This window comes from Lolium rigidum, chromosome 3, assembly GCF_022539505.1.
Source record: "Lolium rigidum isolate FL_2022 chromosome 3, APGP_CSIRO_Lrig_0.1, whole genome shotgun sequence".
In the NCBI taxonomy this organism is placed as follows: Eukaryota; Viridiplantae; Streptophyta; class Magnoliopsida; order Poales; family Poaceae; genus Lolium; species Lolium rigidum.
The window spans coordinates 115,659,541-115,675,931 of record NC_061510.1 but is presented as its reverse complement, the minus strand read 5'-3'; the positions used below and the strand labels follow the sequence as shown (position 1 = coordinate 115,675,931).

The following is a 16,391-nucleotide window of genomic DNA, read 5'->3' as shown; positions in this document are numbered from 1 at the left end:
GGCATGCTCTCAACTCCTCTAATGACGCCGGTTTCTTGCACGTGGACCGGAAGTTCTTGACGAACACGTCCTCGAAGCTTTCCCAGCTGTCGATAGATCCTGGAGGAAGTTTCTTTATCCAAGATCGTGCGGCTCCACTCAAATGCACCTGAATACTTTGCATAGCTGTTGCTCTGGTTCCTCCTGTAAGCTTCACTGTCTCGAGATAATCCACTAGCCAATCCTCTGGATCTTGAAGGCCGTCGAATTTCTTGAAGTTATCAGGTAACTTGAATCCTGAAGGGACTCGAGTTTTTCGAACTCTCCTCGTGAAGCACGGCAAGCCACACATATCCTCGTCGTTTAACTCTGGGGATTGCCGATGTTCCCTTCTGCTCTTTCGCGCTCTGTCGACCCTTGCTTGTGCTGCCGTGTCCCTTGCTCCACTTGGTCCTTCGGGAGCTGCTGCTGCTGCCGCAGGTCGTGGACTATTTTACCTTGCCGTTCCTTCGGGAGGTGTTGATACAAACGCCGTCCCCATGGCTCCAACTCCTGCTATCGCCATGTTGTATAGTGTTTCCCTTGGATCTCCTGGAGGTGGTTTAGATGCGAGGATAAAAGCTTGTGTCGCCATATACCCAGCCTCTGGTGTCTTAGGGATGATGTTCCCTCTTGCGTCTATTGACATAAAAGACATGTCGAGGTTTTAGACCAAGTGCTCTCTTTCTCCTTCGGGTACGTGTTGTAACCTCGATCTTGCTCTATTCCGAGCCTCCCTGTGACTATCGCTCGAAGTTCTAGATTGTCGACTCAGCTCTGCTCTTCGCCTGCTGGATGCAGAGGCTGCCTCCTTTCTTCTGTTTAGCTCAGCTGTCTGTTTTTCCAATTCTCTTGCAGCTCGTGCGAGCCTATATTGATATGCTTGTAATTCTTCTGGTGTGGCTGTGGTAGCCATTGGTTCTGAGCCATCCATAGATCTCGCGGCTCTATCCCATGCTGCTTGCGGGAGTCGAACTCTGTCTCGTGGCTGTGGCCCAATATATTTATTGCCTAGACCTCGTCGCAAATCAGAGGGATCAACGTATGGATTTCCCAAATCGTCGAAAGCCTCAGATGTTTCTTCTTGGTCATGGCTTGGCTCTCCGATGACGTAAATCTGATGATACTTTGTATTCAGATCTATGTTGGGTTTGGTGACACCATCGTTAAGATTGGCGAAGACCTTGCCCACTGTAGTAGATTTGTCGATGAAGTTGTAGCTGTCGACACTGCTTGAGCCATCGCTTATATATGAGTCCGCAGATGACTCAAACGACATATCGCTGAAGATCTTGGCGAGTTTTTCTCTCGCCCTGGTGCTGATGAAGCGTGACGACGAAGTTTCTTCCTCTCCTGATTCGGTTGACGATGTATGGCTTGAAAAATCGGAATATACCGCCGATGATCCCGACGAAATCGGAATTTCGACACGATACGATCCCTCTTTCTCGACGCGAAAGTGAAACCTTTCAAACGTCATCTCCATAGGCTCCTCCAGATACGCATATGCATCAAAACGGGAGGGCGGGTGAGGAACAAAATCAACAGGACCAGTAGCGATCTGTTTACCTCGATCCATTGCGTTGCTTGCGGTTGATGAAGTCGATGATTTTGCGGTCGGTGAAGTCGACGATCTTGAACGTGCCATCGAGACCAGATCCTTGACGCCTCTAATTCCCACAGACGGCGCCAATTGACAAGGTATCAACTTGTCAATGCCTACGAATTGTAGACTAGGGTTTAGTTGGAAGTAGAGGGCAAGTAGATCTCGAAGGTTTCAGCCGAAAAGTACTCGACGATTATGAAACTAGGGTTTGAGAACAATGATTCGATGATTTCTGCGTCCCTCGACTCCCCCTTATATAGGAGGCGGAGCCGAGGGATTCGTGTTGTACAAGTTACAGAGTCCGGGAAGGTTTCTAACTCATCCCGCAAGATTACAAATAACACTTCCTGTTACAACTCTAGCTTTCCTTAATAATATCTTGGGCTTCCGAATCTTCTTATTCTTCGGGTAGTGGGCCTTCAGTAAACCCCGGGTACTATCTTCGGCAGGCCCATTTGGGATGCCTATGTCAGTAGGACTCCCTCCTTGAGTAGGTTTCCCACCTTTGGGAAGTTTTGGTGTTGGGGTCTTATTCGAAGACTTGGACTACAACTCTTGGGGCTTCCACCTATATAATGAGGGGCATAGGGGAGGGGGCCGGCCACCACAGAGCCATAGCTTGGCCGCACCCCTTGAGGCCGGCCACCCCCTCTCCCAAACCCTAGCCGCCCCCTCTCTCTCCTCCACCTCTCCTGCACGCTTAGCGAAGCTCCGCCGGAGTTCTCCATCGCCGCCGCCACCACGCCGTCGTGCTGCCGGATTCAAGGAGGAGCTACTACTTTCGCTGCCCGCTGGAATGGGGAGAAGGACGTCGTCTTCATCAACACCGAATGTGTGACCGAGTACGGAGGTGCTGCCCGATTGTGGCACCGTGATCAAGATCTTCTACGCACTTTTGCAAGCGGCAAGTGATCGTCTACCGCAGCAATAAGAGCCTACTCTTATAGGCTTTGGAAATCTTCAAGGGTTAGTCTCGTTCATCCCCTCGTTGCTCCCATCTTCTAGATTGCATCTTGGCTTGGATTGCGTTCTCGCGGTAGGAAATTTTTTGTTTTCTATGCAACGTATCCCAACATTTTCATCAAGAGAAGAATTCAAGATGTTGCTCTAAGTCGGTGTTATGATAGACTCATGAGTTGAGCTATGTTTGACCAAGATTTAGAGCATGTAATCAAATAAATAGTTCTTTATATACCTCGACATATTCTGACAGAGCATGAGAAGGTACAAGGTTGACCAATACAAAGAGTGAAGACTGGATTCAAGTTGATCAATATATGAAGCATAAAGAATGTGCCACATGAGATCATGGGATCTTGTGGTATGGTAAGCTTTGGCAATTATATTTTTTATGAACTGAACCATTATATATGTGGCTTTGTATTGTCTACGTGGGTTAGGTATTTTTCCATGGGCGTGCATCAAAAATAAGATTTGATATAGCCCGTGAGAGGATGATATCAAGTGGTGATAGTCATCAAGGTTGAGAAGGGAAATTTCAAGATAAGCATCTCGAGAAGATCCTAGGATTGAAACTTGTATCCCATTTGGTGATAATGTACATGTGAAAATGTTCCTTAATGAAGCTATCCCATAGTGGTGTATGGGGAGCAAATTATGAGTCTTTACGAAGCAACAATGTTCAAGTGAAGCATTCCGGCTTCAATAAAGCATGAGGCGTTGTCATCAGGAACAAGCGGGTTTCTCAATTCAAAGTTATGTCCTTGCTAGATTTTCTTTTATCGGTCTCAAGTGGTTGTTTGGAAACCGGATTATAGGATAGATAGCCGCACTATCAAGAGGGGCTTTGTCGTGTAACTTTATCACATCGTCTTAGGGAGCTCAATCCCTTGCATTTTTGCATCCCCTTATTTTTTTTTTGCTTCTCCATGTTTATTTTTGTGAGGTTCTTGGTCTTGTATCTATCATTTCAACAAGCTCAAGTTTCATCTGAAACGGAATTCATATGCACCTTTCATTGTGCTTTTGAGTTTGGAGGTTTTACTGGTTCTTCGTTTAGGGAGATTTCACACCTCTCCTTATTTGGTATTTTAATCTATTTTTTTATAGTCTCTATTAGATAGGTGTTCTTCTTAGCTTTTCAAAAAGCCCAAGCTTGCTAAAATCAGAGTCCTGACGCAAAAGATGTCATCATTTTGTAAGATTGTCTTTTTATCAATGGATTTCCGGTGGCACGGCTGGCCTTGATGCCGGAATGTTTGTTACGGACCTAACCGGAGCGTTAACATTAGCGTTCCCGCAAGTTTCCGGTGCTTGTCCTGGTGGCAACCAAGCTTTCCAGCGTGGGAACCGGCTGGCCGAAATTCTCGCCGAGCGTCCCGATTTGGGAATCACATGACCGACCATCTCATCAACCACTCCGACCTGGGAACCGGTTGGCCAGCCTATGAGCTAACCTTGACTAGATTGTTCGGTTTTTGGCCCAAATGTTCATATTTTCTTTTCCTATAAAAAGGGTTTCTTACCCATCGTTTTGTTAGTGTTCTTGTGAGAATGTTTTTTTATCACCATTGATGAACCTCTTCAGCTTGATTCCTCTACCTCTTCCCTCCTATGACTCTTGTATCCTTTATAGAGCTTTGGAAGAGGAGATCAAGATTTACAATCTCCACCAATCAAATCCTTCTCTGAGTGAGGGGAACCCCTTGGATCTAGATTTTGTAGTCATTATTTGGTATCCACCATTGTTATTTCTCTCCAATTCATCGCTAGCACTTGTTGCTTTGGTGTGATTTGAGTGTGAATAATTTGAGCACTTTGTGTGTTCTTGCTTTACATCCTTACATAGTGTTGAGCTCTCCATTATGATTCGTTTGAGTGAGAGACCGTGAGATTGTACTCTTGGAGGGTGACCTCCTAATTGGCTTGGCGGTTGGTACCGAACTTCTTTGTTGAAGACTGTGAAGAGGCATGAGATTCTCATTCGTGGAGTTTGAGAAGTGGTTGTGGAGATTGTCATCTCCTATGTGGAGGAATACCTAGCCATAAGGGACCTTGTCTTTGTGAGGGGGCTTGGATAAGAAAGTGAGTCTTTGTGGCGTTCGAGGCGACTTCGTGGTAATCCGGACTTCTCAAACTTGATGTATCTTACTTCGTGTAAATGAACACAAGAATACATCTTCATCTTCGCGTGCCTTGGTTATCTCTACCCGAGTTTATTTCCTTGTGATATCCATCGAACTTGAAGTCCTTACATCTTGCTTATCACGTGTATTTTATATATCTTGTGCTATCTTGCCTAGCTTAAATTGTTGTTGTTGCACTTACTTGAGCCTAGCTTATTTAGGTTTTTTGATTGTAAAATAAAGTTAGTTTAATTCCACTTTCTTACCAGCCAAATTCGTAATTCTTTTTAAAACGCTTGTTTACCCCCTCTAGAAGACACTCGTCCTTTCAATCAAGACAATGCCTTCAATAAGAAATCGGCTAGAAATTTGTCATTGCCAACCAATGAAGTTCAGACGTAGGATTTTCATTTTGAAAATAAAAACTCAATACTCGAAGAGCACCATCACAAACGAGGTCGTCCTATGTTACGGCCCCTACTTGCCAAAAGTACTGCAGCGATTTACTGATCATCAGGCTCATTATTGCCACCCATACATTTTAGACATGGACATCTCCATGCAAACCATATTTGCATAGCAACATGTTGTGATTCATCTTCTTCTCTCAATCCAAGATCTTGGTCACCACCATCACTCATAGATCTCGAACTCGTACATGAGAGGTTGAGATCCCTTTTCTTTCCTGATGTACCTGCCTCACCTATCATAATCATTATCGACGGCATCGCAATGCATGAGGCCTTCTTTTGGACGCCAATCAGGAAACCAACCACAACATAGAGGCTCGTAAAATTGCAGTCCCAACGCCCTATGTGGGTGTTGGTGACAACCATCTAGGTTGCGTCGCACATTGCATATGGCCAACCAACCATATCAGCCATGACACTGCTACCACATGCGGATGGTTGGTCAGGAAGGGTGATCGCTGCAATTTCATCGACGGCACCTTGGATTGATGGACCGTGGGTAACATAAGAACTCCATGAACTCGGGATAGGCTTGTAAAAGTGTGACCGAAGCACACCTCGTAGTCAATAATCGTCTAGAGTAGCAAAAAAAATCTTTCAAGCTAGTGACACTGAGATAGAAGCATCCGTTGACGAGTGGTGAGCGAAGCTTTCTCTTGAGCACAACAAGACGTGGAAGCTAGTGGGTTCCATGATCATGCCGGTTTCATGGGAAATTTAGAATATTATAAGTCTTTTTTCATCACATCGCTAGCCTTTATAGTCATGGCAAGGATCGAAGATGAAGCGAGGGTGTGGTGTTTTGTCGGGCTAAAACTTTTGGGAAACGTAATTCTAAGAGAATTTTTTCGCTGCGAATGGTAATTCCAAGAGAATTGACTTCTTGCTTTGAAGTCCTATAACCTCGCCTAGGCAATTGTCTCCAAAACACCTTAATTAATGAAAATGGAACATCTTGCACCTTTTTTTTAAAAAAAATACATATTTCAGGATTATTGTTTCAAAAAAGAAAGAGCTTGGGCTTTTCCATAAAGAATGGCAGAAATGCTTGGCAACTGAAATCGATCAAACTGTGCATAAGTTGCTAGTGACATAAGCATCCAGTCCAACCAATAATCATCCAGAATAGCAACAGTAACAAGAGTTCAGGCTTATGTATGCAACGTTCTAGCAGCTGAGAGTGTTCTTCCAGTCAGGCTGCTATCTGTAAAATGTGTTTAATGCTACATCAATAAAAAAAAAATCTGATGTAAAAAAACAGATTCGGGAAAGAAACGGTTCAGGCTTTTGCATCATATAGTATGCTGGCCCAGTCCAATATCCTCACATAGAAAGCTTATATGGGCTAATTCTAATCACAAAGACAACGAACGATCCACTTGCAGCTTTCCTCCACAGTAATCACACGAGCCATGCACTACGGCCCGTTTACCCCATCGCTGGCCACTACTGTATTCCTGGGCTGAACCGGCAGGGCCGCCTTATTTTATTTGTGCACTCCTAAGTTACTGACTGATCCAACGAGCTCAATGCGTACTGCTACTGATTCAATGGCAGGACAGCAAAGAAGGCACCAGACGTGCGCAGGTAATGAGAGGAGGACGGCCGGAGGTCGGAGAGGAGGGCAGGAAGCGTTACACGGCCGGAGGAACGAGAAGTTGGTGGTGGTGGTGGCCGCGGCGGACTAGTAGGACTCCACGGCGGGCGCTGGGGAGTGGCGGAAGTGGCAGCGGTGGCCGTAGGGGCAGCCGGAGGCGGCGACGAACATCTGGCAGGGGAGGGTCTTGTAGCGCGGGTGGCGGATGACGGGGCGCATCTCGTGCAGGCCGTGCGCGAACCGGCACCGGTCGGCGTAGGGACAGGTGCCCTGCTCCCACTTGTTGCACAGCTCCGTCTTGTGCGTGCCCTGCCTGTACGCCTCCACCTCCACTTCCCCGTCCCCCTGCGCCTCGTCCTCTGCGGCCTCCTGCAATCACCATTCCCCATTTCAAGATCAAACATACGGATATGAAATCCCAGTGAAAAATTTATAGAGATGGATGCTTGGTTTGTCGAATTAGGCAATAACAAGACACTATGTGTGCGATTGATAACCACTTCTTAACAAAATATTGTCAATCTGATGAGTTCTGTGTGTAAAGTTCCTGATTAAGCCAGCTCTATGCTTGAGAAGAAAATTTCAGCAAGTTCAACTGTTGCTTCTTGCAACTGATTCCCAAAGCAAGCACATTATCAGAATCTCTATGATCTGCCAAGTTAACTTAACGATTACCTAATCCAATTGCAGCACAAATCTGAAAAAAAAAATCGAGTTGTACCTCCGGATATCACCATTACAAATTACAAAGATTAAACATACGGATATGTAATCCCAGTAAAAAAGTATAGAGATGAATGCTTGGTTTGTGGAATTAGGCAAAATCGAGATAATATATCTGGGACTGATAGCTACTTCATAACAAAAAAAAAATTGTCAATCTGACGAGTTTTGTGCTGAAGTTCTGTATTAAGCAAGTTCAATATTTCTGAAGCAAAATTCAGCATGTTCAAAATTGTTGCTCATGCCATTGAATCCCAAAGTAAGCACATTATCAGGATTTGTATGATCTCCCAAGTTAACTTAAAGATTTCTTAATCCAAATGCAGAGAATTCCGAAAATCGAGTTGTGCTCACGATTTCAAAAAAAAGAATCAAGTTGTACCTCACGAGTCACGACACTTAAGAACAAACCTTGATAATTCAACATAACCTGACGCTTGATGCGATTGTCAGTACCCGAATGGCAAACAGAATGGCATATTACTAGAGTTCATCAGATGTCGCAGGCTTAAACTTATCAGAATTGTCAACCTGATGACTTTTGCGTGTAAAACATCAAATTCAGCCAGATCAATAACAAATTAAGCAAGTTCGATATTGTTGCGACTTGTGTACTGTGATTGAATCCCGAAGCAAGCGCATTATCATAATGTGTATAATACCTCCCAAACTAACATAGCTGTAAAGCTCGACTTCCTGCACTGAACGAATGCCAACAATACCTGACGACTACAAACCTAGCTATTCTACATAACCTGGTGCCTCATGCGATTGTCTAATACTCAAATCGCGAACAGAACGTCATTTTCACCATTTAATTGCATCAGAAACTTAATTTCCCTGCGATTAAGCGACTGTAGTTATTCAGTTCGACATACTGTATCAGCCGACTCTGCCTATGTAGCCGAAAGCAGAGTACCTGACGATTCTAAATACAAAATTAGCTAATTCATCATAAGTCGCTGCTTGATACGATCGCCAAATCACAAATTGAACATCATTTACCATATCACGTCTAATTTTGCAGGTTTCAACTTGTTTTTTCAGCATCGAATTGCATCGTGAACCAAATTTCTCCCCGATTACTGCGAATTTGCATGAACTGGAACAATTGAACTGTATTCGCGGGTTTAAGCGCAGATTTCCGAGTTCCGAGCAGGTTAACAAGCGATTCGCGGCGGAATTAAGCTGCGAATTCGAAGCAGTTGGATGTGTGGGCTTACCTCAATCGGTGGAGGTGGACGAACACGGAGGCGCTGCGCCTCTGCCTCGCCCTGCGGCTGGTTCATCTGCGAGAGGTAGCACTTGGATCGTATCGAGATGCTCTTGGGCGCGCCGCCACGCGCTGCCGCCTCCTCCGCCGGCTTCAGTGGTGGTGCCGGCGCCGCCGCGTACGCCAGATTCCCCCGATTGGCCTCGAGCTCCTCGAGGAGGAGGGAGAGCTGCACGTTCTCCGCTCGGAGATGGAGGCGCTCGAGGCGGAGCTCAGCTACCTCGGCCGTGGCGTCGCGCAGGCGCAGGAAGCACTCGTCGTAGCGCTCGGCGATCGCGCGCAGGAGCATCTCCGCCTCGCGCGCCTCGCGCTCCTGCTCCGCTGACACGCGCAGCGGCGAGACGTAGCGGCCGTCGGAGACGCAGGACGCGGGCGAGTCGAGCGCCTTCCCCATCCGTGTGGGCGAGCTGGGTCGACCTCCCTTGCTGCGGCCGTCGGAGACGCACGACGAGGGAGAGGAGTCGAGGAGCAGCTTATCCCGCGGCGACGCGGGAATCGGCGACCCGAAGACCTCGGAGGAGACGCAGGACGACCCCGCCGGCGAGTGGTGCCCGAGCAGGCCGAGCTCCCCCTCCATGGCCTGCGCTGGGGAGCCCAAGCTGCAAACAGAGTAGCAGGGAGGTGAGGCTAGGGTTTGGAGCGAGAGGGAAGACGACGAGGAGGAGGTCGAGGGCGGTTACCTTGGCGTCGCCGTCGTCCGTCGGGGTTTGGAAATTGGAGGGAAGCAGAGGAAGTCGTTGCGGTTTGAGACTTGAGAGACAGGTCAAAGTGACTTGATTGGCCAGCCTTATATAGAGCCCGTTGGCTTCTTCCCACCAAAAGACCAAGGGCAGGATCGACTTTTCTCTCCGTTATCTGACGGTACAAGCTCCTGAATTATCTAAGTTGAACCAAGTAAGCAGGTGCATAACTGTTTCCCCTCACCTGTGTACCACATTGCAGCATCAGCCAAAGGTATCGAAACGAATCAACTGGAAATGACCTCATCCTTACGCAGCAGTTTCCCAACTCAAGGGCAGAACAGACTTTTCTCCCTGTTACTAGTAAAAAGGAGCTCTGACAAACTTGAATTTAGTCAAGAGCGTTCCATTTCGTTTAAGTTGGACACCACACAGAACTGACATCAGTATCTACTACTATGTCGCACCTCTGAATCATTGTGCATATACTGGTTCAGATGGTGCACAACAACAGTACAGGGCCAGCGAATTTCAGTAATATTCAGCACTGAATTAGTGACCAAAATATCAGTGTAACAATGAGGAAGGTACTGCTCTGTTGTTGTAACAGCATAGAAATCAGAGCTGGAATCCGCAAATAGCCGCTCTGTAATCAATACAACACCAATGAAAGTAATCTAGAGTTTCAGTATATTGTTCTGGTTAGTCATTTTTTGGCGGGTGTTGTTGCAATGTCAGACATCCGGAATGACTTCTCGAGGAGTTGGGGAACCGTTAGCTTCAACTCGAAAGTCAGCTTCTGGAGCACATAACACAGGGCGGTCACATCCCGCATTGCACGGTGCGCGTCGCCATCAACTGGGATCTTGTAGCGCTCTATCAGAGCATTCATCGACGCCGAGGTGATTTTTTGCCCTGAGATGGAAACGGAATGAGGTCTAGCTTTTGAATCGCATGATTTGCTTCAGTTATATGAGTAAACCCACAAATCAAGAATCTTGACAAATACTGTGGAGGTTACTGACAAAACCTAATATTGCTAACTTAGCCTCATTTTTATCTCGGAAATATACATAGATAAGACGAAGTACAGCATGTCATTACAATTACAGGAGTGGCATTTGTAACAAGAAGAATAAAACTAGGTTATGTAAATTTTCCTAGTTAATTGTCACCACCAGAGTAAACTGCGCCCTTTCTCTAGCACTGAAAACAATCTTGAACAGTATGTTTAAGAAAGTAAACAGAACACTTGGAGAGAGAACATACCATTAGATTCAACTAACTGTCTTGCAATAGGAAGTGTATCTACAAACAGCCAGTCACCAGGCATCTCCTGTTTACACCGTTCGAACTCAAAGATAAGAAAGGGGACATCAAAGCTTTTCCCGTTATGAGCAACCCACACAACTGGTTTACCAGCCACTTGACGACTCCAAACATATTGTAGTAGAATGGGTATAAACTCCCCAAATCTGCATTGTCGTACACAAAAACTCTAATTACAGAAGATGAAGAACTCAAGTAGGAATGCACAAGAAAAATAAACGGGCATTTGACCTCAGCTCATATGTATTTCTTTGTGGAACTACATTTTCAGAATGTAATGCAGCAATCAACACATAGGAGAACAAAACATAAGATTCACGGAACTGTTTTTTATTTGCAGAAAATATCACGATTTTAAAAAGTGTCAGATGAATGAATAATGATCACAAGCAAAGAAAAACTCCTATCTGAAGAAGTAATGTAACTTCTGCTTTGCACTTTGGTTTCATATTATCTTCTTAGATTGTTATTTCCTCACTGGAGTCTTACAAAATGACAGTTTGCATGAGTAAAAATGGAAAGTATCTGGTAGGGCACAAATCATGCTGTTGAAAGATGATACCTTGGGACATCAGATCCGCGGACCATGCTGGTGCTAATACCATGAACAGCTGTGTTTCTTATCTCCCTCTCAGGGTTTATTAGGGTCTGGAAAGTGCTATTCTTTCCACCCGCAAGATCACGTGCAGCAAACTCAATAACTCTATCACCACGGCGTGAGAAACCAGTAGTTTCAATATCAAAAACAAGGATAGTTGCAGGGCACTCAGTCTTGCCTCCAGAAACCTTTTCCTGAATATCGTAGCACTGAAGTGGTTTCAGGTGGTGCAGATCAGACTGCTTGAACACATCAATCGATGATTCAACTGATCCACCGTGTAAATGGCGGTTATTGCTGAAGGATTGCTTGCATGCTTTTCTTGTGCTCCTCACTAGTACTGATGTACTAAAAGGTCTAGTTTTATATCTTCTATTTTGAAGTACATTTTCAGACGTTATTCTGCTGCTATACTTGAGAAATCTGATACTACAACTCTGTCCTATTGAGTTCCTTAGTTGATGGAAGTTACCACAGCAAATAGAATATAAAGACATTGTACAATTGGAGAAAATAGGGCATCAAAGGTGTTGATCGCCTATTATTGGGGTACCCTCACTGTTAATCCTGAAATGATGAGCAAACAATCATTATTAGTTGGAATTTGTCAAACTTAAAACTAGTGAACCCAGAGATATGCAAAAATGTAACCAAATAGTAATGATGAAGTCATTAGATATATATCACGCCATGCAATGTCCGCACAAGTAAACCTCCAAAAATAAAACTGCGAGTATGTGTCCAAAAAAATAATAGCAGACCAGACAGTACTATGGTGCCAATTTTCTACGAAACACATACAAAGCCATGAGAAACCCGAATAAATCAGAGAAAACACAAATCCAGCAGAGAGTCTCTCTATCTTGATCCCACAGCTCGCAGATTATACTTCTGTAGAAGTGTGTCTATCAATAGACCACATATGCTGAGAGTGTATGATACACAATGCGTATTTCTGTGTCAGCATACCCTTATTTCCACTATTACCGATTTCACAGCCAAACTGATAACAACGTCTTCCGGGGCTTATATTTTGTCCTTGGCTCATTGATGTGCACCACCTAAGCTCCAAGCTTCCAAATAGAAAATGACCATCATGGTTTAAAAAGCATCGCTTAGTCGTCGCCTAGGCGACGCCTAGGCGTCAAGGCGCTCCCCCTCCGCTTTGTAAAAACGGCCGCTTTAGGCGCCTAGGCGTCCAAAGCGCCCGCCTAGGCGCCAAAGCGCCCTCCCTCCTTAAGGCGCCAAGGTGTCGCCTTAAAAACCATGATGACCATATTATTTAGGTACATTGATGGCTTCCAACAAAACCGCTGGTATGATGATATACAGATCACTTCTGTGTTGCTCCATCAAGGGCTCACCAGTAATCTTTACAGGAGCAGCACCCACTTTCAAAGCGGTGAAATCGGACCCTATCCCTCATAATTATAACACGACAAAGCACCTTCGAGATTATTTTGATCCATTCATGACAGTCACCGCATGTCTGCAGATTTTTTGACACAAATATTTCTGTCCCTGGACCAGTCTTAAGGACACTATAAGCTACTGCAAGCTTCTCACTGTGGAAGCTGAGGTTTTCTTCTCTTTCCTCCGGTGAGACATCTTTTGTTACTAACTCAATGGATGGAGTATAGCCTTCAACCTTTGCTTTTTCTGATAAACCATGCAGCACTCGATAAATATCATCAGAATCAGGATGGGACCGGTCCCCAGCTTTGAATTCATGGGTGCTTCCCCCTAATTCAACCCAACTCAAACCCTTTATCTTCCGTACTTTCCTTTTCTTCCTCTCTTTCCATACTTCCTCTGAATCATCCCACCTGTTTATTGATGAGTAGATATTTGAAAGAAGGGTATAATCGCCACTGCCCTGGCATGCTATCTGCTCAATAGTGACATCACCAAATTTGGTTTGATGGTACCTACGGCAAGCACTAAGCAATGCCCTCCATATCACAGCATCAGGTTTCACGGCCATTGAGCTCACCAAGTTGTATGCTTCATCCAGCAACCCAGCTCGTGACAATGTATCCACCATTGCACCATAGTGTTCAACCTTTGGAGTGATATGATACTTCATAGTCATTGCTTCAAAGTATTGACGAGCCTCTTCAACCATGCCACAATGGCTGCATGCTGCCAATAGTGCAACGAATGTAACCCCATCAGGAACCACACCTGCATGTTCCATCCTGCGGAACAGTATCACCACATCAGATCCAAGACCATGAGCTGCCAAGCTACCAATCATTGTGTTCCATGTGGACACGTGGTTTCTCTTAACTGTGTTGAATATGTCAACTGATACATCAATCCTTCCACATTTAGCATACATATCAATCAGTGCTGACACTAAAATGTGATTCTTTTCCACCCCCAGTTCATCCATCAGCTGATGAACCCACACACCATAAGAGCGGGCACCAGCTCGAGCACAAGCTGACAGGACTGAAGAGAATGAGAAACCGTCAGGGACAAGGGCAGAATTGACCAATCTGCTGAAAAGATTCATTGCATCTTTTAGGTGGGAGCTCCTTACTGCACCTGCAATCATTGAATTCCATGAGACCAGGTCCTTGACAGGCATCCTCTTGAAAATCTGATATGCCTTGTCTAGCTGTCCACCCTTCAAGAATCCCGTGAGCATCAGATTACCATGGAAAGGATCAGTACTCCACTCAAGCATGGGCAAAAATAGCTCACGTGCTTCCATCATGCGATCATGATCAATATACAACCTCAAAAGTGGAGCAATAATATCTTGCTTACTTAACCCAGTTTTAGTGAGATGTGAATGAATTTGCATGGCAGCATAGATGTCTGAACATTTCGAACAAGCCCTGAGGAGGAGAGCATAGGTTCTGTGATCAGGGCAGAATGCGGTAAAATGGAGCATAGTTCTATAGTCCATCAGTGACTTCTGCGGGGAGCCTTTCTCCAAAGATGCTCGGATGATGGCATTTGCATATGGAAAGATGAGTCTCGTGGGATGTTTCTTCAAACAGTTTGTGTAGGGCATAGTGCAAATGGGCTTCTGAAGTGAATTCCTATAATGCAGGCGCAAAATTTATATTTTCTGAAATTTGCAATTCATTAACACCAGGCAGCTAGCGAAAAATAATCAGCAGTCCGATGTGCACACTACTTCCTAAGATAATTATCCAAAACAAAAGTTGTGCTTATTGCTACTTGAAATGAAAGGATAAAATCATCATCGATTCTTTACTTCTTGTGCATGAATTTACCAATGCTAACATATAGTACATGCCAAATATATTGCACATCTGCACAGGTATGGCTAAATGTGCTTCGTTACTAAATAGAATATATTATATATCTACTAAAAATCTCATGGTGGAGTTCTAGATGATATAATTTGTGTAATTTTTTTTTATCAAGCTCCCATCATACAGGAATAGCCGACAACAATGCTCAATAACTTAAATACGTCGGACCTTAACTGATTCCTACATCCACGTGCAGCTTGTGGTCCTATGACAACTACATGCCTACCAAAATAACTGAAATTCAAGAACCAGCGCAGCACATATTAAGGCTCATTTGGCATTGATGTGGATTATTATGATAACATCATTTATTCAAATAGTTTTCAGATGATTATGATAATATTGTGCCGTTCTAAATAACATATGCCAGCTAGCTGTCTAAGGTCTAAGGATAAGAAATCGTGTGAGAGGAAATACAGTAGCAATACAAAAGTAATAACTAATGGATAACAGAAAATTGTTAAAGTGTATCTGATTCGCCTCTAGATTTTGCCCAGCTGTTTTAAGGGTAAGCGCAGCATAGCAACAGCAAATCAGCCCCAAAGACCCTTCCTTCCATGGGCCATCAAACTAGGGAACTAAACCTGACAATCCATCTATTCAGAGAAAACAAATTCGCTGCACTAAGCCCCCAAAACAGCACAAGACGGACTACAGAGGATCAAACCCGACAACGGAATCAACTAAACGCTGCGGGAAACATGTTGGAAGACGGCTCATCGCCCCCCCCGAGCAAGGCAGCCGCAGTGCTCGACGAAATGCCTCGCCAAGAAATGAACCAAACAGCGAATCGATGAGCACGGCAAGGAAGAGAGGAGGTACCTGAGCATCCAGCCGGCAGACCGAGATCCAATGGGATGGCGAAGGAGCGCCGCGGATGGCGAATTTGGGAGCAAGAAGGAAGGGAATGCAAGCAAGCGAGGGAGCACGGAAGGTATATGCCTTTGGGTTGCGGAGATGCGAAGGCTTGTGGCGAGAGAGGCGTGGGCGGCGTGGAGGGGAGGGGAGGAGCGGTGGAGGTGGCGGGGGACAAGACAACCGGAGGCGGGGCGGGGCGGGGGGGGGGGGGTGACCGGTGTTGGCGGATCGGCCGCGACGCGGGCGTGGGAACGTGGGGTGGGAGGGGCGGGCGAGTGGCGCTTCCGCAAATGCCCACTGCTCAGCGGCGTGATTAGAAAGAAAATCCACTTTTGCTTAGCGCCCGATTTCACATGTGTTTACCTTTTTTTCCAGGGTCCGTGCGAACCCAAGCCACCCAATTGTCCTGGTGGGCCGGGCTTCTTCGCCTGTAGTTCAATTTCTAGGATGGGCTGATGCGGCTGGATTTGGATGAAACGTGTTTTTTCGCGAGGGATTTTTGGATATATGCTGACACGTTTTTTTTAATAAAAAGATGAATGCTGACACCTAAAAAAGTTTCTACTCCCTCATGCTATGTTTGTTTAATCCCTCAAGGGCATGGATTGGATTGGATTACAGTCCGATCCTGGTTTCCCAGCTCGGAGATGATTATTTTTCCGGTACAGCAAGATCGTGGTCTTCGCTTGCTTTCTACCCTGCATATCCCGTCTATCTCCAATGATTCTGTCTGGAAAGAGATCATCCTCTGGACGAATTTCCCTGACGCGAGCGAGCAAGACAAGGGTGACTTGTGGCCTAGCAAGGATTAAACGAACCGTTTTGAAATACACAAGAAGTTATGGGAAGGAATGAATAGG

At 45.3% G+C, this 16,391-nt stretch overlaps 3 protein-coding genes across 3 annotated transcripts; all 3 read right to left on the bottom strand.

Annotated features, from left to right (window-relative positions):
- Positions 1-6,864: 6,864 nt before the first annotated feature.
- LOC124695395 (putative zinc finger CCCH domain-containing protein 21) lies at positions 6,865-9,350 on the bottom strand. The gene is made up of 2 exons (XM_047228249.1): positions 8,724-9,350; positions 6,865-7,146 (listed from the first exon to the last, which is right to left on the bottom strand). Exons 1-2 carry the CDS (start codon positions 9,348-9,350, stop codon positions 6,865-6,867), a joined length of 909 nt encoding a protein of 302 aa, XP_047084205.1.
- A 621-nt stretch (positions 9,351-9,971) lies between these two features.
- LOC124702202 (exonuclease DPD1, chloroplastic/mitochondrial-like) lies at positions 9,972-11,896 on the bottom strand. The gene is made up of 3 exons (XM_047234324.1): positions 11,345-11,896; positions 10,723-10,928; positions 9,972-10,368 (listed from the first exon to the last, which is right to left on the bottom strand). Exons 1-3 carry the CDS (start codon positions 11,875-11,877, stop codon positions 10,160-10,162), a joined length of 948 nt encoding a protein of 315 aa, XP_047090280.1. The 5' UTR covers positions 11,878-11,896; the 3' UTR covers positions 9,972-10,159.
- An 836-nt stretch (positions 11,897-12,732) lies between these two features.
- On the bottom strand, positions 12,733-15,501 carry LOC124702201 (pentatricopeptide repeat-containing protein At5g50990-like). The gene is made up of 2 exons (XM_047234323.1): positions 15,496-15,501; positions 12,733-13,930 (listed from the first exon to the last, which is right to left on the bottom strand). Exon 2 carries the CDS (start codon positions 13,896-13,898, stop codon positions 12,741-12,743), a length of 1,158 nt encoding a protein of 385 aa, XP_047090279.1. The 5' UTR covers positions 13,899-13,930; positions 15,496-15,501; the 3' UTR covers positions 12,733-12,740.
- Positions 15,502-16,391: the final 890 nt, after the last annotated feature.